Source organism: Rhinoderma darwinii, chromosome 1 (assembly GCF_050947455.1).
Source record: "Rhinoderma darwinii isolate aRhiDar2 chromosome 1, aRhiDar2.hap1, whole genome shotgun sequence".
Taxonomy (NCBI): Eukaryota; Metazoa; Chordata; class Amphibia; order Anura; family Rhinodermatidae; genus Rhinoderma; species Rhinoderma darwinii.
In genome coordinates, this window is record NC_134687.1 from 87,183,875 (window position 1) to 87,208,893 (window position 25,019).

Consider the following 25,019-nt stretch of genomic DNA (forward strand, 5'->3'; position numbering starts at 1 on the left):
CATGCAGTGATATTAGTATTACTAATTACTCCATGCCTCTTCAGCTGCTTTAGCGGGTTTCTTTTAATGTGCTGATATGCAGATGTAGCAGAGCTAAGTTTGTTTTTTTAACTCTTTGGAACAGCAGTGGATCTAGATTTCTTGATAACTCAGAGTTGATGTGTTGAGCCAGATGATAGACTCAAAGGGTTTTTCTGTGTTACCAAATTAATGTTATTTTTTGTATAATATAAAGTTATACAATTTTCCAGTATACTTTCTGTATTAATTCCCCACGGTTTTCAAGATCTTGGCTAGTTTTTATTTAGTAGGAACATTCATTATTTACTTCCAATGGATACAATTCTGTCCGTGGTCATGTGATGGTGTGATGGACACACAGGTCCTGGGATTGTTAGAAGACAGCTCTGATACACATACTGTAACAAGATGTGCACCTGTAGGTCCATCACATGACCATGGACAGAATTTCATTCACTGGAAGTAAACAGTGAATGTTTCTACTAAATAACAGCAGGCAAAGATCTTGAAAACTGTAAGGAATTAAAGGGGTTTTCCCATCAGAGACATTTATGACAATATCCACAGGATGTCATAAATGTCAGATAGATATGGGTCCCACCTCTGGGACCCGCACCTATCTCTAGAACGGGGCCCCTAAACCCCGTTCTACCTTTTTCTGCTCCCTCTGCCTCCCGGCCACTTTCTGACTATATGGTCAGGAGTTACAAAAACAGCATAGCTCGCTGAGCTACGCTGTTTCCGTAACTCCCATGGTAGTGAATGGCAGTTATGGAAGCAGCGTAGCATGCAAGCTACACTGTTTCTGTAACTACCATTCAGTTCTATTGGTCTTACGGAAACAGCGTAGCTCAGCGAGCTACGCTGTTCCTAATTCATGGTCGGAATTCACATGCTTCTGTGGCAACACAGAGCGGCAGAACGGGGTTTAGGGGGCCCCGTTCTAGAGATAGGTGCGGGTCCCACAGGTGGTACCCGTATCTATCTGACATTTATGACATATCCTGTGGATATGTCATATATATCTCTCATGGGAAAACCCCTTTAATGCAGTAAGTATATTAGAAAATTGTCTAACTTTTAATTATATTAAAAAATAACATGCATTTTCCGAAACCGGACAACCCCTTTAAATCTACTACATGTGTGCCTTGGAGTGAGTCATTTGGGATGTTAACTACCCTTACGTCAATTTGGTAAAAACAATGTGGTCTTTGAGTCTACACCTTATATTTCTTGGTGAGAAGATGTAAAAGGGAAGAGAACCTGGGGTAAATTTAGGTAACCTTACCTGAGGAGCCTTTGAATTTTGTTATTGAGTTGTTCGCTATGACTATTCCAACAATGTATTATTCATAACAACATCTGTTTCTGTTTTTTGTGTGATGCAGAATATGTTATCTTGTCTGATCAGTGTTCTTTGACGGCCAGTGATTAAAAATGAAGGACTTGTACGTACCGACAAGCTTTATTAACGTGTACCCATATGTGACTCAGATTGGTTAATAAGTCAAATCAAAGCGATTCCATATTTATGTATAGTCGTATGGGGCACTGTGTAGGGGATTTTAAGAATCCCCCTTTCCTAGTGGTGGTCACATAGTCAGGATTGGCTGGTAGGAATTTTTTAAATGGAAACTGAAGTACTAAATTAAAACATTATTATCTGCTAAAAACATGAGACCTTAGATTGTGTTTTACATATTAGATAGTTACATAAAAAAAAGGGTCGAAAGACGACACAGGTCCATGAAGTCCGAGGTATAATCCTACAGTGTTAATCCAGAAGAAGGCTAAAACCCCTATAACTTGACTTCTGTATTATGGGGAAAAAATACTTCCCGACTCCAAATACCATATGGCAATCAGGATGAATCCCTTTGGCTTTCTTAACACTTAGGCTGGGTTCACACGAGCATGTTATGTCCGTAATGGACGGAACGTATTTCGGCCGCAAGTCCCAGACCGAACACACTGCAGGGAGCCGGGCTCCTAGCATCATAGTTATGTACGACGCTAGGAGTCCCTGCCTCTCCGTGGAACTACTGTCCCGTACTGAAAACATGATTACAATATGGGACAGTTGTACTGCAGTGAAGCAGGGACTCCTAGCATCGTACATCTCCTGTGTTAGCAGAGAACTATGCTATGTTCACGCAGGGCAGATAAGCTACATAAAAGTAAACAGCGTATCCACCCTGGCAGCTGCAGGGAATTCCGGACAAAAAAAACGCACAAAATTGCTGTGCAGTTTTTCAGTCGGAATGTCCGCTGCAGAAAAAAAAAAGTTTGATACTTACGCATCCCCCTGATGTCCTTCAGGCCGGCCTCCTTGGATGACGTTTCATCCCATGGGACCGCTGCAGCCTGTGATTGGCTTCAGCAGTCACATGGGATGAGACATCATTCCTGGAGGCCGGCGTGGACGAAGAAACACTGAATTCTGGGTAAGTATAAGATAAGGATAAGATTTTTTTCTGAGCTGTGTTTTTTTGCGGCAGAAATCGCTGCTTTTATGCCCCCCAAAAAAACGCAACATCTGCTATTGTATTCAATGGGGAAAATCTGCAACAAATAAGCAGCGATTATGCAAATACAATTGACATGCTGTGGATTAAAAAAACACACCACATTTCAATTGTGTTTTTCCCACTCAGCATTTACGCAGCGTGTGGATGAGATTTGTTTAAATCTTATCCACTTTGCTGCTATTGTATTATGCTGCGGATTTTCCACAACAAAATCCGTTGCAGAAAATCCACAATATTTAAGCTACGTGTGAACTTACCCCTAGAGTGTAGTGACAAGATTGCGAGCAGAAGCTCAGAGGGGGAAGGAAGAGGATGGTAAATACATTGACCTGCCTAGGTAGAGTCGTGTGTTAACCTTAAACCATACTATCCCCCACCCCCATTTAGTAACGACACATGACACCGAGGTTGGATGTGAAATGGCCACAGCAGCCGTTTATTAATTTCACAGTTTTATAAAAACAATTTAAATCCGAAACATTCGGATAACTAGTTAGGAATCCACCAGAGAATTCCTCCTAATAATTCACATGACCCAACATGGGTCAGAATCATAAATAACAATTAAACGTTAACATTAACCCGAGCAGAGGAAGTCCTTGAAGCCCCTTCAGATGTTCCTTTCAAGAACACACCGAATTAGCCATCTGCAAACCACTAATTACCTCCAGCCGTAAACCAGCTCGGAAGCACCGTTCACCTCTGCAGATGGCTCCAACCACTAGAAGTCCACTTCAAGGGGATAACACCCGATGAAGCCCTCAAGTGATATACCGACCACTAGAAGTCCACTTCAAAGGGATAACACCCGATGAAGCCTTCAAGTGACATACCTTCTACCAGAAGACCACTTCAAAGGGATAACACCCGATGAAGTCTTCAACCATGTACCTTTTTTGGGGGACGCATACCCCCGATGCGACCCCCCCACCATTTTGTACTGACTGGCCTCAAGGACTCCCCCCGCCAGCTGCCATGACAACAGAACCTACTCCGGAAAAAAGAAAAACATGTTAAATAAGCACACAAAATAAAACAAAACGCTCATAGGCAGACGTACATAAGACCTAAGGAGTAACAAAACAAGGGTGGGAGGGTGGGAGCTTTGCTTAATGTGTGTTACTCCTCCCGCTGCTTCCGGCTCAATGCCGAGAAACAGCGGGAAGCGCAGTAACGGCCCCCCCGCCCCCCTTAACTCCTCCCCGTCCCTCCTTCAGCTCCTTCAACTTTCCCTGACCTCGTAACATTAACCCTTTCCCTACCAGGACGGTCATGTCGGCTTCCCTTAAGCCTGCAGCTGCGTCCAGCCTCTTCTTGACCTGCCTAGGTAGAGTCGTGTGTTAACCTTAAACCATACTATCCCCCACCCCCATTTAGTAACGACACATGACACCGAGGTTGGATGTGAAATGGCCACAGCAGCCGTTTATTAATTTCACAGTTTTATAAAAACAATTTAAATCCGAAACATTCGGATAACTAGTTAGGAATCCACCAGAGAATTCCTCCTAATAATTCACATGACCCAACATGGGTCAGAATCATAAATAACAATTAAACGTTAACATTAACCCGAGCAGAGGAAGTCCTTGAAGCCCCTTCAGATGTTCCTTTCAAGAACACACCGAATTAGCCATCTGCAAACCACTAATTACCTCCAGCCGTAAACCAGCTCGGAAGCACCGTTCACCTCTGCAGATGGCTCCAACCACTAGAAGTCCACTTCAAGGGGATAACACCCGATGAAGCCCTCAAGTGATATACCGACCACTAGAAGTCCACTTCAAAGGGATAACACCCGATGAAGCCTTCAAGTGACATACCTTCTACCAGAAGACCACTTCAAAGGGATAACACCCGATGAAGTCTTCAACCATGTACCTTTTTTGGGGGACGCATACCCCCGATGCGACCCCCCCACCATTTTGTACTGACTGGCCTCAAGGACTCCCCCCGCCACCGCGAAACAGGCCTTGACCACCTTAAGCCTGTGAGTTCCTCCACACCACCACCGCCCTTTCTATGCCTTCTGCTATAGCCAAGCTCCAAATATCAATGCCAACCTCGGTCAGATGAACCCCGTCACTCCTCCAGAAATTCCCCAATCCTGACTCCAAATCCCTATGCCTCACGCAAATGCCCCCGTTCTTTGCCACAAAACGGGACACCGCCCGGTTAACTTTTATCCGAGCCTTATTGACTCTCTCCACCGATCTAGCTAACCGCCAATGCTTCCTTGGGACTATGTCCGACCACACTACCACCAACTTGGGATAAGATACCCACAAACACAACAAATCATGTTTGATATCCCGCACCAACTCACGAAAAGGGCGGACTCCTAAGTCATTCCCACCCACGTGCAACACTAAAACCTCCGGAACCCTATCAAGCCGCACATATGTCTGGAATTCCGCCAACACCCTGTTCCACGACATACCTCTAAACCCCAGCCAATGCACAACCGCATCCTGTCGCGGAATGCGCAACTGGCGACCATCCGGGCGGACGTCCGCCCTCAAAGCCCCCCAGTGCACGTACGAATGACCCATCAACCACACCAGACAAGGAGGCGAATCTGAAACGGAAAACACAGTTAGGCACCACCATATAACATTTGCAAGCATAAACAACAAAATTACAACATATGGGGGCGGACATAGGACTTAAACCTTTTAGACTCCCAACGACCAATACGCCTCACCCCCTCATCATCCAACCCCCAGCGCCCTGCTTCCGTTGCTGCGCCAATCCGGAAGGAATGAGATGAATATGAGCCTGCTGCAACCCCAACCGCCGTCAAACATTTTTTAAAAAACAGCTCCAAACTGAAACCTGGACAAGAACGACCCGTCCACATGACGTAACAAAGGCAAATCTGGAGACCCCCTGTTTTTTGTAAACCCCCGCATGCACTCTACTGGGCACATGACCGACCCCGGGAGAGCGAACAAAACTATCAGTTTTCCCTTCCCTAATTGGTCAGTTTTTGATCTACGCAACCATACCTCCAACCGATCTGCAAAAAGGCTCACCTCCCCAGATCTCAGCCCCCCTGCCTGTTTAGTACTTGGCGACACCAACTCACCTACTCTAAATGCTCCGAAGAACGCCAACGAGAAAGCCAACCGAAACAAATCCATTTCATCTGAAGAACGACATACCGATGCCAATGAACCGCCCAACAAGCCCAGCAAAGCAAACGACACCGGCCTTCTACTATCCGCCTCCACCCTACCTCTGCGCAACCCCTTCAAAGCCTGCGATACCAGAAATTCCTTCGATACATCCCGCAAGCCCCGCAACTTAAGCCCAAACGCCACCGCGGATATAAACCGGTTCACCTTCGCTACTGAAAACCCCCCCTCCCAGGCATCCCCTAACCAATACAAAAGTGCCACCAACCTGTCTCTATCCGTATTGACATCACCCAACTCTCTTACCCACTCCTCCCACTGCCTCCAACAAGCAGCATAAGCCCTCCACGTCGTGCGCGCCAAAGACCTTTGTAACAGCTGCTCTACGGGACCGATACCAGATCCCATAGATGATCCGGACACGCCAAACCGAGACGTTCCGCTCCCGGGGCCAATTCCCGAAACCGGTCCCACTGCGAGCGAGAAAGAGCATCAGCAACACAATTCCGTACACCCGGGACATGCACCGCCACCACCCACGCGTTCAGCGACAAACACACCAACACTAAATGTCGCAACAATTGAACTACCGGAGGAGAGGACGCCGTGATGTTATTAATGGCAAGCACCACCCCCATGTTGTCGCAGTAAAAACGGACCTTCTTATCCCTGAGCCTGTCCCCCCAAATGGTAGCCGCCACCACGATGGGAAACAGCTCGAGCAGGGCCAGATTCCGCGTCAATCCACTGGACACCCAGCTAGCCGGCCATTGACCTGCGCACCACGGACCTCCCCCGTAAGCTCCAAAGCCACCCGCCCCAGCCGCATCCGTGAAAATATTCAGATCACTCGTATCCTGCGCTGGGGCCATCCATAGCGAGCGACCATTGTACTGGCCCAAGAAGTCATCCCAAACCTGAAGATCAGCTCGGTGCTCCTCCTTGAGCCTCACAAAATGATGCGGCGCCCGCACTCCCGCCGTTGCCGCCGCCAACCTTCTACCAAACACCCTCCCCATCGGCATAATCCGGCAGGCGAAATTCAACTTCCCCAGCAGCGACTGAAGCTCCCTCAGCGACATTTTCTTCCTTCTACAAGCCCGTCGCACCTCCAGCCTCAAAGCACCCAACTTATCCGCCGGGAGCCGACACTCCATCGCCACCGAGTCAATTTCGATTCCCAAGAAAGAAATCGTCGCTACCGGGCCCTCCGTTTTTTCCGGCGCCAAAGGGATCCCAAAATCCCTCGCCACCTTCTGCAGGGCATGAAGCAAGTTACCGCAAACCGGCGAACCCCCCGGGCCAACGCACAAAAAATCATCTAAGTAATGGATCAACGAATCGACCCCGGATACTCCCCTCGTTACCCACTCCACGAAGCTACTAAACGCCTCGAAGTATGCACAAGAAAGAGAACACCCCATCGGAAGGCACCGATCCACGTAAAAGGCCCCATTCCAAAAACAACCCAACAGCCGTTGGCTTTCTGGATGGACCGGCAACAACCTGAACGCCGCCTCGATGTCGGTTTTTGCTAGCAGCGCCCCCGGACCCGCAGCCCGCACTAACCCCACCGCCTTATCGAATGAGGTATAAACTACGGAACACAACTCGTGATCAATCCCGTCATTTACCGACGAACCTTTGGGATACGATAAATGTTGAATCAAACGAAACTTTCCGGGCTCGCGTTTAGGGACAATACCCAAAGGGGACACAACTAAATCTTTTACCGGCGACTCCACAAATGGCCCCGACATGCGCCCCAACGAAACTTCTTTTAACAACTTTTCCGACACGACTTCCGCATGCAAGTAAGCCGATTTTAAATTCCTCCGCGTAACCGGAACCTCATAAGGAGGCGGAGGAATAACAAAACCAACACTAAACCCTTCATAAAGCAACTTAGCTGCCGCCCTATCCGGATACTCATTTAGATAAGGGGCCATCCTTTCCACCCTCACCGGCGACACCCCCTTGACCAGCCCCGTGCTGGTTCCCGGACCTCTTTTTCCGCAGACATTTTGCCGCCCCGTGTGATGCACCATTACACTCGGAGCACACGTGCTTGAACTTGCACGTGGCCCCAAACTTGCACTGGCCTTCATTGAATTGCCAGCAAAACCCCGCCTTTCCCCCGCCGCTTGGTCCACTCTGACTAGTCTGGCCTCCCTGGCCACCGCTCCCGGGAAAGGGCTGCCTAACCGGAGCCGTAACCCGTAACCAGAGAGCAATATCCTTCTGGTCCCACCGAATCGCCGGCCGAACCGCCTTCCGCTGACGGAATTGCTCATCATATCGCAGCCACGCCTGACCCCCATACGCCCTATGAGCCTCCCCAATAGCATCAAAATAACAAAATAACGCCGAACAATTTTCCGGCGCCTTTTCCCCTATCACACTAGCCAATATGGCGAACGCCTGCGACCAATTAACGAACGTCTGCGGGATAAGCCTATACCGCCGCCGTTCCTCCTCGTCCTTTTTACTCTCATCCCGCTTGCTCTTATCCAAATTGAATTTAGCCAGCGGCAAGAGAGAAAAAATTTCAACGTATTCATCTTTCCAGATCCGATCACGCCCCTCCTGCTTTAAATGCGCCCCCAACGGACCCTCAAAACAAACATACACCTCCCCCCGAGCACGATCGTCCATGCGCACTCGATCGCCGTCCTTCTGTGCCTCAGTCTGCACCGACACCGCGACCGCCTCTTTAACCGCCACCACAGGACGCGCCTGCAACGATCCCACGTCCCTGGGGCCTTCCCAAACTACCGCAGGGGACACTTCCGTTACAACCGGCGCCGCGGCCCTATCAAGGCGCCCCACCAGCTCCCGTAAGCAACCCACTAAATCTGCCAAACCCGCTCCGTCGCGTCCGCCCGCGCCACTACCGGCCCCCGATGCTATGCTAGCAGCCCCCCCGCCGACACCCGACATAAAAATCGCTGGATAAGACAATAATGGAGTTATACACTCACCGGGCTGCACAGGCGCTGTGTTCCCGTCAGCCGGACCATCCTGACCTCGACGATAGACGTCCAGTTCACCTTCCTCCAGTTCTTCTCTCGCCGACGACTGTCCCTCCCAACGACATCCTCGGAAAGGGGATGAGGACGCGCTGACCGATGGGCCGGCAACCTGCCGCCCGACCGCCGGGACCCAGACTTCCGACCGGACCTGTTGCCTCGACGTCGCTGCAGATCTAGTCGTCCGTCTAGACGATCCTGACGAAGCCTGCCCCCTGGCCGGAACATCACCATGCGGGGCGGCCGTACCTTGCTCTCGACATCTTCCATCTGATGGGGGAGGGGTGACAGGGAGCCCGGCCTGCGACTCCCTGCTTACCGCCGGACCCCGTCGCGGCCTGGGATTCCTGCCAGGACGCAGGGCCTGGGAAGGGGCGGTCCTCCCAGCTGCCTGGCCTGCAGCGTCCGGGATCGGGCTCCCTCTGCGACGCCGTGTCCGCGGGACTACCTCCGGACTAAGGCGCTCTGGAGGTCGGGACCGCCGAGAGGGACGGGTCGACACAGCCTGCATCGCCGTCACCCCTGCCACCGCTCTCTGCCTGCCCAGCGCAGGAGCGGTTGTTGCCGACTCCCCCCCCGCCGCCATAGCCATGCTCGTAGGGGGGCCGGGGGAGGGGAGCCTGTCCCTTACAACAGACCCCGAACGCCGTGCCCGACGTGGCGAAACGGCGTCCGGGATCCGCGTTAATGCAGCCACGGTCTCCTCCAGCCATCCGGGACCGTGGTGCACAGCAGCGGCGCGCAGCCGCTCTAAAATCAAGGCCTCTGCCATTACTAAAAAACCGGGCAACGGGGAGCTTTGCTTAATGTGTGTTACTCCTCCCGCTGCTTCCGGCTCAATGCCGAGAAACAGCGGGAAGCGCAGTAACGGCCCCCCCGCCCCCCTTAACTCCTCCCCGTCCCTCCTTCAGCTCCTTCAACTTTCCCTGACCTCGTAACATTAACCCTTTCCCTACCAGGACGGTCATGTCGGCTTCCCTTAAGCCTGCAGCTGCGTCCAGCCTCTTCTAGACACGCTGTCTAACTGTGTGGGTGTGATTTATGCAAAACGACCTCAAAAGCAGCAGAGAGCCACACAGCCAGAGAAGAGAACATGTGACCAGTGCTGGGGAACACCCCTATAGAAGAGAATATGTGACCAGTGCTGGGGAACGCCCCTAGAGAAAAGAACATGTGACCAGTGCTGGGGAGCGCCCCTAGAGAAGAGAACATCTGACCAGTGCTGGGGAACGCCCCTAGAGAAGAGAACATGTGACCAGTGCTGGGGAAAGCCCCTAGAGAAGAGAACATGTGACCAGTGCTGGGGAACGCCCCTAGAGAAGAGAACATGTGACCAGTGCTGGGGAACGCCCCTAGAGAAGAGAACATGTGACCAGTGCTGGGGAACACCCCTATCGAAGAGAACATGTGACCAGTGCTGGGGAACGCCCCTAGAGAAGAGAATATGTGACCAGTGCTGGGGAGCGCCCCTAGAGAAGAGAACATGTGACCAGTGCTGGGGAAAGCCCCTAGAGAAGAGAACATGTGACCAGTGCTGGGGAAAGCCCCTAGAGAAGAGAACATGTGACCAGTGCTGGGGAACGCCCCTAGAGAAGAGAACATGTGACCAGTGCTGGGGAACGCCCCTAGAGAAGAGAATATGTGACCAGTGCTGGGGAACACCCCTAGAAGAAAAGAACATGTGACCAGTGCTGTGGAACGCCCCTAGAGAAGAGAACATGTGACCAGTGCTGTGGAACGCCCCTAGAGAAGAGAACATGTGACCAGTGCTGTGGAACGCCCCTAGAGAAGAGAACATGTGACCAGTGCTGGGGAACACCCCTATCGAAGAGAACATGTGACCAGTGCTGGGGAACGCCCCTAGAGAAGAGAATATGTGACCAGTGCTGGGGAACACCCCTAGAGAAAATAACGTGACCAGTGCTGTGGAACGCCCCTAGAGAAGAGAACATGTGACCAGTGCTGTGGAACGCCCCTACAGAAGAAAACATGTGACCAGTGCTGGGGAACGCCCCTAGAGAATAGAACATGTGACCAGTGCTGTGGAACGCCCCTACAGAAGAGAACATGTGACCAGTGCTGGGGAACGCCCCTAGAGAAGAGAACATGTGACCAGTGCTGGGGAAAGCCCCTAGAGAAGAGAACATGTGACCAGTGCTGGGGAACACCCCTAGAGAAGAGAACATGTGACCAGTGCTGGGGAACACCCCTAGAGAAGAGAACATGTGCCCATTGCCGAGGAACACCCCTAGAGAAGAGAACATGTGTCCAGTGCCTGGGAACACCCCTAGAGAAGAGAACATGTGACCAGTGTTGTGGAACACCCCTAGAGAAGAGAACATGTGACCAGTGCCGGGGAACACCCCTAGAGAAGAGAACATCTGACCAGTGCTGGAGAACACCCCTAGAGAAGAGAACATGTGACCAGTGCTGGGGAACGCCCCTAGACAAGAGAACATGTGACCAGTGCTGGAGAACACCCCTAGAGAAGAGAACATGTGACCAGTGCTGGGGAACGCCCCTAGAGAAGAGAACATGTGACCAGTGCTGGGGAGCGCCACTAGACAAGAAGTTTGAATGGAGAAAAAGGTTGCAAACTGCTGATGACAGCTGCTGAAGCCATAAAAAGGAAAGCTCAATACATAAAACATATAAGTGCAACTTTTTTTTCTGCAGGGACTTGGTAACATGCATGTATATTGATTTTTCATGCACAAAGGTTTCCATATCTTTTTCAAAGATTTTATCTACAGTAATACATTGTAGCAAAAAGGACCACATAGTGATTTGTGCTGTCATGTTTTTAGATCACAGAGGATTACTTACGTTTGCACAGTCTAACAAACTCATCTGTAAAAGTGTTAGGTCTGTATGGGTTTTAACCCGCTGGATGTAATCAAGAATGTTCTAATTCATTAACAGCAAGCAATGATCTTAAAACTGTTGGGAAATTAAAGGTATTATGTGGGGACAAAAAATGATTTATAGTGTACTCACTGCAGTATGTGAGTACACTCGCAAATATACATTCTGGTCCCCAGTGGAGTTGGTTCTGAGATTTTCATAGATTTTTATAGCGCTGCCGGGGGAACGGATGTCTTTTTTTCACAGCCTTCTTTGATGACTATATGACTCTTCATCATGTGACCGGCCCCACTGTACTCTATTTAATTGCTGTACTATTGCTACTACTTGTACATAGAGTACAGCGGGGCTGGACTCCCCTGGCTGCGCTATAAAAAGCTATCTATCAAAATCTCAGAATCCGCATGACGTGTGTCCGGAATGTATATTAGCGGTGTACTCACATACTGCAGTGACTTGACCTGCCTAGGTAGAGTCGTGTGTTAACCTTAAACCATACTATCCCCCACCCCCATTTAGTAACGACACATGACACCGAGGTTGGATGTGAAATGGCCACAGCAGCCGTTTATTAATTTCACAGTTTTATAAAAACAATTTAAATCCGAAACATTCGGATAACTAGTTAGGAATCCACCAGAGAATTCCTCCTAATAATTCACATGACCCAACATGGGTCAGAATCATAAATAACAATTAAACGTTAACATTAACCCGAGCAGAGGAAGTCCTTGAAGCCCCTTCAGATGTTCCTTTCAAGAACACACCGAATTAGCCATCTGCAAACCACTAATTACCTCCAGCCGTAAACCAGCTCGGAAGCACCGTTCACCTCTGCAGATGGCTCCAACCACTAGAAGTCCACTTCAAGGGGATAACACCCGATGAAGCCCTCAAGTGATATACCGACCACTAGAAGTCCACTTCAAAGGGATAACACCCGATGAAGCCTTCAAGTGACATACCTTCTACCAGAAGACCACTTCAAAGGGATAACACCCGATGAAGTCTTCAACCATGTACCTTTTTTGGGGGACGCATACCCCCGATGCGACCCCCCCACCATTTTGTACTGACTGGCCTCAAGGACTCCCCCCGCCAGCTGCCATGACAACAGAACCTACTCCGGAAAAAAGAAAAACATGTTAAATAAGCACACAAAATAAAACAAAACGCTCATAGGCAGACGTACATAAGACCTAAGGAGTAACAAAACAAGGGTGGGAGGGTGGGAGCTTTGCTTAATGTGTGTTACTCCTCCCGCTGCTTCCGGCTCAATGCCGAGAAACAGCGGGAAGCGCAGTAACGGCCCCCCCGCCCCCCTTAACTCCTCCCCGTCCCTCCTTCAGCTCCTTCAACTTTCCCTGACCTCGTAACATTAACCCTTTCCCTACCAGGACGGTCATGTCGGCTTCCCTTAAGCCTGCAGCTGCGTCCAGCCTCTTCTATACCTCTAATAATTTTTGGTCCCCACATAACCCCTTTAATTGTCCTGTAAACCACTATGTAACAGCATATACAGTATTTTCTGAATAAGTTTCAGACAGCTTGTGTCTGCTGACAGATCTGCAGGGCAAAAGTGGTAAGGTGAAATTCCCCTTATCCCTTCAAATTATCAATCCCATGATTAAAGGGGTTGTCCGGACATTTTTTTATCGATGTCCTTTTCTTTAGAATAGGTCATCAATATGAGATCGGTGGGGTCTGATTCCTGGAACCCCTGCTGATCAGCTGACTGAAGGGGGCGCGGCATCTGGCGCCACAGGCCTCTTCAGTGTTTGCCAGGCACAGCGCCATACACATCGGCAGCGGCCGTGCCTGGTATTGCAGTTCAGTCCCATTTACTTGAATGGGAGCGGAACCACAATCCCAGCCAAAGCCCCTCCGGATGTGTATGGCGCTGTGCCTGTATACTAGGAAAAGTTCCCGGAGACTAATGCTGCAGCTCCTTCGGTCAGCTGGGTTGTCGGGAGTTGGACTCCCACCGATCTCATGTTGATGGCCTATCCTAAGGTTAGGCCATCAATAAAAAATGTCCAGACAACCCCTTTAACTAGATGAATTCTGATAATATATTAGGAATTGCTACTCGTTCAGCACCCTAACTTTTTTTTTTTTACCTTGCTCTAAAATGGAGCCTTACTTCAAACTCGGTTCATGTCATTCAAGAGCAATAAAGTTCCTTTATTGAAGGTTTTATGTACCAGAGATGCCACCAAATATCTGGGATTTGTGCCATCCTATACTTTATCAGTCATGCTGTTTGTTACATTGGAGCTTGACTAAAAGGCATTAGATGATGTGATGAGTGCCAAGGATTTGTCTTGAGTGTTGATATCATTATTACTCAGTTATAAGAGGGTGTATGTGCGCGTGTGTCTCAATGCCAGGCAAATAGTAGAAAGGTATGTAAAGCTCGTACAGCTTGTCTTTCTTCCGCTATCAGAGTCAGTGCAGAGCCCCATCTGCTCCACATTAAAATGCTCCACTTTACCGTGCTATAATAAGCTTTTTGTGCCGTCTACAAAACCTAGCGCACTTTTGAATGAAGCACAAAGACCGTCATTGTAAAGTGGCGGGTGTTTCTCAGAACTCAGGCTTATGACACTGAGTGGATCAATGCTGGATATACGTTCTAATCAAATCTGGAAGCGTTGCAAGTTTTTGAACTTTGGATCAATTCTTTATCCTGTCGGCTGTAATTATTTTAATCCCAATATATTTTAATTGCTGTTCAGATTTTATAGCAGCTGCAATAGGCTTTTCCTTTATTTCATTCTGGGAAAGAGATTTTCTTCCACTTCTTGTCAAATATTTTAATACTTCGTTAATGGAAATTACACCTGCCCGGCAGATTTTCTGTTTAATTCCCTACACTCCTAACTGGCGGCTTATTTTTTTGGTTGTTGTTTTTATACAAGTGACTCATAAAGCACAAAAAGTAATATCCGTCTGGGGAAAAACGGTGGAATTGTTTAAAATCAATTTCTCGGTTGCAACAAAACTGGCTGCAAATCCTACTCCGTTCCGTGCTGGAGCCGATGGTTCCTCTCTGTCTGTCACTGGCAACTACAAAAAACTGTGGGATTAACATGCTCAGACTGTTTGCACAGCGATGAGACGTCACCATAAAGGCCGTCTGGATTTATCAACGATGGTTCAGTTTCTGCTTTTAACTACCATTGTGTAGTATAACATTCAGAATGGAAGCATTTTCTTTTCTCGCTAACTATATATTGTAAGTGACCTATTGTTCATTAGGCTGCTCTTCTATTTTTTTCCACTAGACAAGTCGAACCCATTTATTTAAATATTCGAACCTAGATTCCAGCTGCCATGCTACTTGCGGAAACCAAATCAGTCCCTCGCAGCAGGACGCGGAGTCATTACTTGGCTTCTAGCTGCATCTGTAATTGCCATATATCAGCTAGACTGGACATCAGCCTAGAGATTCTTTCAGTGACAATAGCAGATCACACAGGATAATGGGGACCCGCTGTTGTCACCAATGCAGATATGCGCGGACTGTTGCTATGCAAATCTTCTCTTCTTATGCAAGCAAAGAGCAACAACCCTATTTGCAAACATCAATGTTCCATCAAGAATTGACATACATTCAGGTTTTTCACTTTAAAGAGAATGTCCATCCTTTAAGAAACTGTTTTTAGTGATTCTGCTTTGGGTGCCTTTTTGTTGGTACCCAGGGTGGTTGTCACTTCTCTCCAACACACAGCAGTGTTCTCCAAGCTGAGGCACGATGCCCAACCAGGTTACGAGACGTTCAAATGTGATGCTTTTTCTTTAAAAAAAAGAACCATGATTTCAAATACATAAATCATGAATAAACTTTTTAGGTTCAATTTGAATCCGTAATGGATTATTTGGATCTATATATAACTATGTATTGTGTGGGAAATAGCTGCCTCTAGTACTCGGCTGTATCAATTGTATGTAAGTTATATGTACATACTGTATTAATAGGCTCTACTTGCATTGTGTATAAATGGTATCCACAGGCTGAATGGGATTCGCTCTGAAATGGTACATTCTGCGCGGGGAATAAATGAAAATGAAGTCAATTGTTATCTACATGGAGATATTCACCTTGATATATGCAGCAATATGCTGGACTATGGGTTTTAGAAAGCACAACTATCCACTTTGTTTTTACTATATTGAAGAACAAGATAAAAGCAGGAGGAATAAAGTGCTTACTGTAGAAAGTGTCATTTATGCCGAAAAGTGTATGAAATATACCAGAAGCTTCAGGGATCTGTAATCTGCATGTTCCCTCCAGCGACGTGACTGCATTTCTCTGTCATTATAATGCATGGAGATTCTTTTCCTGCAGTACATCAGCATTTTCCAAATCTGTACTGTGAAAGATATACATAGGACGTCAGCATAAACCTTGGAACCTCATATATGTAGGAGCATCTGCACACTCTGCATGTAATGGTTTAATGTCATGTGGCACGGTAATATTTATATACGATCTGTACCATTTCTGCAGACTGACGTAAAGCGTGCCTCTACTTTTAACAGCATTTCCCAGTTTCATTTTACATAAAACACTGAGTAACTTTGTAAATATCCTGCTTTAATTATTTTGTACAGATTTCTTGTTGCATTACTGTGTATCTTATTTTCCTGTATCCTTACATGTTTTATATATATATATATATATATATATATATATATATATATATATATATATATATATATATATATATAAAATCTGCTTTCTAAAATATTTTTTAGGAAATAACTTTTCATGTATGACACTATCCTGACAAGCCTTAGATTGAAAAACAAATGTGGGGACATTTTTACATCTATGGCCAGATTGACATAGTCCTACCAAAGTATATACAAATTTGTCTGGAAGGTAGGCCGATGCCTCCTGCCTCTTTTGACTCATGGAAGTTTGATCTGAGTGATTATTTTCTGTTCACCTCATTTGTGCATCCTCTTAGTATTTTTTTTAAATATTTTTTTTACATATAAATGTATCCTCTACAGGACTCAATTGGGTAAACATCCATTTTAAAAAGTGTCCTGTTGGCATCTGTTTGACAGATCATGTTTAATCCCTTTTTCTTTAAATCCAAACAAAGAATTCCAGCACTTTGTGAAACCATTAAACCTCGATTTATTGGTATAGTTTTAAAGTGAATACAGACACAGCTCAGGCTTCGTTCACATCTGCATTGGGACTCCATTCATGGGTGCCTTCGGACCTTTCAGTCAGGGGAAGCCATAAACAGAATCCAAACTGAAACAAATGGAAACCATCGGTTTCCGTTTGCATCACCATTGATTGCAATGGTGATGGATCCGGTGCAAATGGTTTCCATTTGTCACCGTTGTGTAAGGGTTCCATTGTTTTGACAGAATGAATAGCGTAGTCGACTACGGTATTGATTCCATCAAAACAACAGAACCCTTACACAACGGTGACAAACGGAAACCATTTGCACCGAATCCGTCACCATTGAAATCAATGGTGATGCAAACAGAAACCTATGATATCCATTTGTTTCAGTTTGGATTCTGTTCATGGGTTCCCCTGATGGAAAGCTCAGACGGAACCCATGAATGGAGTCCCGATGCAGATGTGAATGAAGCCTTAGGCGTTTGGGGCTTTCAAAGATCTTACTCATAACCTTTTGTTTTTAGATAAATGTTTATTTTTATTTATTTTTTCGATGTCCCAACCAATCAACATATTGAAGGGTCTGTAGTGTTCTTTGGAGCACTGCAGCCCCTTCATTATCCAGAAACAGCGACTTGTCAGTACATGTGGCTGTGCCTGGTACTGCAACTCAGCCCCAACCACTTGAATAAGGCTCAGCTGCAAAACCTCGAATAGCAGCACATAGAGGCGAACCGATATGCACAAAGAAACAAGGTGCCACAATGCTCCGCTGCACCGCTAATCTGTGGTAGTCCATGATTCATTCCCCACTTATCAAACATTGATGACCCATCCTAAGAATAGGCCATAATTTTTTTATGGAAATCTTTTAAGTACGGGCTTCACCACTGTCTCCTAGAGCCTGGAGATATTGTGAGCCTTGAGAATAAAATGTTTTTTGTTTTCTTCTGTTTATTATATTGTTTTGTTACCTTTTTGGGCGACATGGAATGGACTCTACTTATAGTACATTACCTTCAAGACAACTTTTCTTAGAAAATAAAAATCAGCTTGGCAAGTAAGGTGGATTTATTAAGGATATGTTTTTTATTTGCCAGAAGATTGCCAATAACCTCTAGTCACACAAGAGAAATTTGCTCTTAGCATTGATTTTCAAATTGACTTTTTCTTACAGGACATTGACCTGGTGTGACTAAATTGTCAGTAAAACTTTTTCTTCCTTTTTTAAACAGGAAAACAACAGCAATTTTTCACACTCTTTGCCAGAGAAACTGTTAATGTCTGCCAGGGTATGGCAGCTATGAAATTATGTCATTGCATTTTTATTACTTGCATGACAAGTGTGTGAAATATTTTTTTTTAAGCCCTTAAATGTATAAGGGTATGTTCACAAGTAGGGGCATAGCTAAAGGCTCATGGACCCTGATGCAAGGATTCAGCTTGGGCCCCCCTATCCCTCCCCAACACCACCAAACCCCTGCACACTAATATTCCCAGCCACCTTGCCCAACAGTCCCATGGATAACCCCTACAGTATAATGCCCCCCATAGCTACCTACACAGTATAATGCCCCCCACAGCTACCTCTATAGTATAATGCCCCCCATAGCTTCCCACACACTATAATGCCCCCATAGCTGCCACACAGTATAATTCCCTCCATAGCTGTCCCATACAGTATAATGCTCTCCATAGCTGCCCCCCACACAGTATAATTCCCCCATAGCTACCCCCACACAGTAAAATGCCCCCATAGCTGCCCCCACACAGTATAATGTCCCCCATAGCTGCCCCCACAATATAATGACTCCCATAAATTCCCCCACAGTATATTGCCGCCCATAGCTGCCCCATACAGTATAATGCACCCCATACAATATAATGCCCCCCGTACAGTACAATGCCCCATACAGTATAATGCCCCCATAGTTGCCACATACAGTATAATGCTCCCTAAGCAGCTACCATATCAGCCCCCATCCCATACCCAGTATAATGCCCACATATGTACCTAATAGAAAAATAATCACATAATTACTTAGGCCCCATGCACACGACCATATTTTTTCCCTCCCGTAAATACTGGCCATAAATACGGGTCCTTTTGTCACACGTTTTTAACCCGTATTTAACCTGTATTTTCAGACCCGTGCCCGTAAATACAGGTCCGTTGTCATCCGTATTCACCGACCCGTAAAAAAGGGGGGGGCTGGAAATGTCACAATCATGTCTAAACCCCTTAAAAGGGTTACATGATCGCTCAGACGCCATTTTCTCTGCTTCTCTTTATTCAAAAATTGAAATCCCCTGACGTCGCCTAGCAACGCTCCCGTAATTACGGGTGCACACACGTAGCCACCCGTAATTACGGGAGCCCCATAGACTTTTATGGGCCTGCCTGTGCCATAATTACGGCCTGAAATAGGACATGTTTTATATTTTTTGAACGGCCTGGGCACCTTCCTGTACGCAAGCGGGAAGGTGCCCATGGCCAATAGAAGTCTATGGGCCCGTTATTATGGGCGTTTTTACGGTCATGTGCATGGGGCCTTACCTATCCCTGTTCCCATGACGGGAGGAGGAGATCCTTCTACTCCTCCTCTGCACTGGGCTGTGAGTGACTCGGCGCAGACAGGTGCAATGACGTCACTATATCGCGCCTGCCTGCGCCGAGCCGCTCGTGGCACAGTGGATGCTGATGCAAAGCTCCTGAGGACACAAATACAGTTAGAAACGCAACCAACGCCATCAGCGCTGTTTATCAACAAGGGCCCAATGGGCCCCCACAGGCTTAGGGGCCCGGTCGCAACCCCTATCGCCGCGCCACTGTCCACAAGTAGCGTAAACACAGCAGAATTTCCAACCTGATTTTCTGTGTTGCAGGACGTATTACAGTAGCAGCAAAGTGGACGATATTTGAACAAATCTCATTCTCACGCTGTGGAAAAAATAAGCAGAAAAGTGCGGGAAATTGACCTTCGATGCGGATTTTCAATTTGCAGCAAGTTAATTTCGCTGTCGAGAACGCTGCAGACTTTGAGCACAGAAAATTTTGCAGCGTTTACTCTACATGTGCACGTACCCTACCTGATACAGATCTATTAACAATAAGTAACTCCTATTTATTAACTGTGCAGAACTGTAGATAATTTATCTTTTTATCTAAAGAAATATAGACTTACCAGAGTCTATTCTGAGATGGTTCTCTGGCACCTTTTCTCCAGATCTCATACCCTGTCACGTTATCATCATGATGTACTTATTGATTTATTGGTAGTGGCACTTGGCACTAATGTGATGTCTATCCCTTTTATGTCTCTGCTCACACTCCTCTACTTCTCTTCTCTGTTCTTTTCGCTCGTATCATTCCAATTTCCGCCTGCTATGCATCCTACCCTTATAACGTGGAGCTGCAGTGTATGTTTGGTGTTAAATAAGACCAGTGAAAATTGCATTTAAATGATGGTTATTTAATGAACCAATGAGAATACATTCTGGTAATGAAATCTCCGGCTTATCATGTTACTGTATATATCTCTTCTGCATACTGTCAAAATTGAAAACAGGCCTGTTTTATGATATTTTTATGTTATGGTAAATGTGACGTTGGTGTATCTGAGAGTATTTAGTGCGAAATTACCACCTGGTTCCAAAGTAAGAGAATTTATAAGTCTAACCTTGTTCAATCTGTCCTCAAAGATCCCTGATATTAACTGCGGACATTTGGCCATTTCCAATCTCTGATTTGATCCAAACCTAAAACCAATTACAGGCAGACGCTGTTTATTCTGAGGCCAGGTTATATCCAAACATAATTGGATTTCTCATTACTATGTATTGGATGAACTGCATATTCTAGCCTGAAATCAAATATTTAGAAACTGAGAGAAAATGAAAAGTGTTTTCCTTCCTTTTTTTAATACCAGATACTCTATTATCACACATGACCTAATTCTGCATTTTTTTAACAAAGTTCATAACTTAGATGTGATAGATTACAGGTGGATTCTGCGTGACCCGCTGACACTGAACACGTCAGGTCTGTGGGACTGACGGCTTCAGGTCGTAGAGTACGATACAGCTGCTCTCTATAGAGAATACAGAGCAGCTATATCTCAAAAAGTACAAATCATTTTTAATAAAAACTATTTAGAAAGTTGCACTAATCACATTGACTAACCTTTTTATTTAAAAAAAAAATGCCCTTCAAAGGTGTACATAGCCTTTAAATATTCAGATAAACAACATTGGCAAAGGTCATACAGACACATTTCAAACAACGAATTTCAGGTTTTGAAACCTTGTTGGGAAAGTACAATTCTCTGCTCAAAATAATTTTGTTTTTGCTAGTAAAGAGAAGAATGTAAAAAATGAAAAACAAAAGAAAGCAGAAAAATTATTTGATGCAAATTGCCTGCAGATTATGTTGTCTTGTCCTGCTGATTTTTATTTACTCATTTTATTTCAGTTTAAGATTTATGAGTTTAATTCCGATCCTGTCGGATGGCACATCTATTGCTTTTTAAAAGCCGTACTGGCATCAATAGACTGGTCTGAACAAAACACTGTTCCTAAAGCATGGATATTGTAGTTTTTAACCCTTTGGTCTGTTCTTTGCTGGGAAACGTTTGCTATAGACTTCTTTTATCTAATTTAGCATTCTGTCTAAAAGTGTGTATGTATGTGTGTATGTGTGTGTATATATATATATATATATATATATATATATATATATATATATATATATATATACACACACACATACACATTTTTTTTCCCATTTGCAGCATGATTTCAGAGCACGGGTCCACTACATACTTTCTCGAAATCGTTGAAATGATAAATGCCTACAGGGTGAACTAACTTGAAGTTTGTCTTGCTTGTTAACTGTTCTTTCCCAGGATCCACTTTCATTTCTTTTTCCTAGCATGGGAATCAGGGGATTCCCAGGGCTGCACTGCCTTATTGGCAGGATTTTGCATTTTTTTCATTCTACTGTGGTTGTGGAGGAAAAATAAATGACTAATATGATGTTCTTTAGTTATGTAAGCACAAACTCGTATTAAACTGCGAATATAAACACTCTATTGTTCGTTAAAACTTAGGGTGAGATCAAGTTTCCCCAATTTAGACAACGGAATAGAGTAATTATATTTAGCAATCTCTCTAAAAAATGGATAATTTGGTTTACATGAAATAGGGATTATAGTAGAGACAGAAAGATAGAGAGACCGCAGCACACAGTGCTCTAAGATATCAAAGAAGTATCAAAAAATTTATTCCACCATAATAGACAGCGACGTTTCGACCCAAATATGGGTCTTTTTCAGCTTGAAAAAGACCCACATTTGGGTTGAAACGTTGCTGTCTATTGTCGTGAAATAAAGCTTTTGATGCTCCTTTTGATATCTTGAAACGAGTGTTGCGGTCTCTATAGCTTTCTGTACCTATATTGGAGTTGGTTTGGCTACGACTCGACACGGCTTGCACCGCTCAGAAGCTTTACTTGTACAAGACTATTTTCATAAGTCTTTGGGACCGTGATGTGCTGCTGATCTTTCTCTAGATTATAGTAGAGAATGAGAAAATGCACATAATCAGGGGTGGACAAACCATTGGTTATTAGGGCAGTGTGCTATGGCCAAGGCCCTTTAGTCAGTTACAATGCACATTAAACTAAATAAACCGTTCAAGTAAAAAGGATGACCTGCAGTACCAGACATAGGGCCCCTTTATTGTGCTGATCGGTGGGGGTCGGGTCAACATCGATGGCCTATCCTGGAGAACCACTTTTAGTGCTCCTCAAATGTAATTTGTTTACCAAAACCAAGTTTACCTTGGCTGTAGAGGTTGGTAATGACTGGGGGCCCAGATCCCTGTCCGTTCGACACTACACACAACTGTTTGTAAGATTTGTCTAGTTGAGATGTGTGCAGTTATATTGTTTGTGGATACACATATTAGGCGATGCATAAAAAAGAACTTGTAGTTTCGGAGGTGGCAATAATTGGGTGCAATAAGTATCAGTATCAAGTAAATTGGCTAAAATGTCATTTGAATACGGACTATAGGTGGAGAACTAAAATATACTGTAGGATAACTGCACACAATCTCTCTGTTCCTCTCTGTTTTGTTCTCTTTTCTCTGTTCAGTGTGATTGTTATGAGTCATGCCAACCTTGGCTTGTTGGCAGTGTTAGGTTGTTTTGTAAGCCTTCATGGTTTGGGCATCCAAATTGCTCTACTGAAGGATTTCCTAGATGGGTGTTTAGTTCAAGAGGAGGAATTAATGTTTCACCTGTCTTTTAAAACCCAGAATTCAAACTAATTCCTTGTGATATGTCCCTAAGAGGTAAACGCCGGATTTAGAATTTAGTTGTTCAATCTAATGTAATTAAAGTTTTTGGTGTCAGCTCTAATAATAAATATGTCATGTCTATAGAAAACCCATTTAGTGACTTAAGAGTTGGTAAAATAATTCTCTGTGACATGCCGTTCTACCTTGTAGGTTTTCTTTGTCCTTTATATGATGATATAATTTCGTCAAATGCATGCTATTTATAAGTTACAATCGTTTTTATTCATTGTATCAATGTTCAATTAACAATATGCCAAAACAAGGTTGGTGGATATAACACATATAAGAGAAGTCTGGTTCTCTTGTAACAACAGATGTTTTTGATTCTATATGTTACATAAGCAAAACCTTTAAAAACCACCCAACAATAGCTGCTAATATGTAAATGAGATGCAGAAAAAGAAAACGTCAGCGGCATAACTCTTGTACTACTATGCCCACTGTATATGGAAATTGTTTTACGCTTCACCTCATATAATTGAAACCGAAGCCCATGTTACAGTCTATTCACACAAATATATTTATCAAAATTACATTTCCTTTAAAATGCCAGTTTGCATGTAAACCGTAAATTCATGATAGATCAAGGGATTGCAGGAATGGCAATATGAATGCAGTTTCTCCAGCTTTTAGCTGGTCATAAACCTACAGTATATTGCTCTTGATAATACATGTGCATGCATGGCTGGTAGTGCCTATTATATAAGAGATTAGTCTTCAGTGGATGAATGCATAACTTCAGGTTTGAATTCCTCAAAATGTCTAAAGTTATGAGATGTAGAAGAGGATTCTTTATTCATCACCCATGGATTATAGGGATTGGATGAAATTAGAAAATAGCATCTGCTTTTTATTCAAAAACAGTGCCGTCCTTGTTCATGGGTCGTATCTGGTACTACAGCTCAGCAACATTTAAGTAGATGTGGCTAAACGGCAATACAAGATACAACCTATGGACAAGAATGGTGCTGTCTTGGGCAATAAAAAGCAGACCCTTTTTTTTAATCGTCAAAAAACCCTGTTATCAAAATGTGAGGTCCACAGGTATGTTATAAAGAACGCATATTTAGATTTATGGTGTCAAATTTGAATGTCCCCCAGTTTTTAACTGAATAGATAATTATTATTTTTTTCTTTCATCAAGGTTTAATAACAACAACTTCAAGAAAGCTAGACCGGGAACAACAAGGAGAACATGTACTTGAGGTATGTTATTTTGCCTTTTTATGAATTGAATAAGGTTTCTTAGGGTTATTTCGCATAAACTAATATTAAATCTTGTGACCGTTTCATTCTACGTAAATATTTAATTGACCTCAATGCATTATGTATGTTTTAAGCAAACCCTAGAAGTAATAGATTAATCCTGATCTGTTACCATAGACAATAATTCAGCGTACAGTACCAAGATTTCAAATGCTATTCCTGAAAGCCAATAGTTCAGGAAGAATCAATTCCATCTTTATCCCAGTAAGCCATAGGTCTCCCCGCTACATTAGAATTAAAGATAAGCGAATTTCCTGAAATTCACTTTGTGTCCAATTTGATTGAATCGGCAATCCGATGTCAGTCGACTTGAATAAATTTGCTGCGAATTGCAAATGCCCTAATTGCGCTAAAAGCTTATGTCTGACTCTCTGTGTTCACATCACATTATTAGCTTCCATAGGAGGTATAGGTTGGGATGACTCCCGACGTATCTCTACAATTGAAGGCTGCAACGTATCCCACTGTATAGGCACAGAGTTGGATACGTCACCTGAATGCTCTCCACTCAGCCCACCCATTGCCCCTAGCAGCATGTGCAGAACAATTTGATCAGTCAACTCTGGCTGCTTCAGCTCTCCACAGCTCGCCCGGTCAATGGGTGGCTGTGGAGAGCGGAAGCATCCGGAGTCCCGCATTGATGCCGTGCCTGGAA

The 25,019-nt window shown here is 45.0% G+C and overlaps 1 protein-coding gene across 8 annotated transcripts in view; it reads left to right on the top strand.

Moving 5' to 3' along the window:
- FAT1 (FAT atypical cadherin 1) overlaps nucleotides 1–25,019 on the top strand; it is a 221,028-nt gene that overhangs the window by 105,614 nt on the left and 90,395 nt on the right. For all 8 annotated transcript variants that reach the window (XR_012883011.1, XM_075860151.1, XM_075860153.1 and 5 more), the window contains exon 4: nucleotides 24,243–24,304. Coding sequence is in view for 7 of the 8 variants with exons in the window: in XM_075860151.1 (XP_075716266.1) it covers nucleotides 24,243–24,304 (62 nt within the window). In the remaining variant the exon portion in view is untranslated. The remainder of the gene's footprint in view (nucleotides 1–24,242; nucleotides 24,305–25,019) is intronic.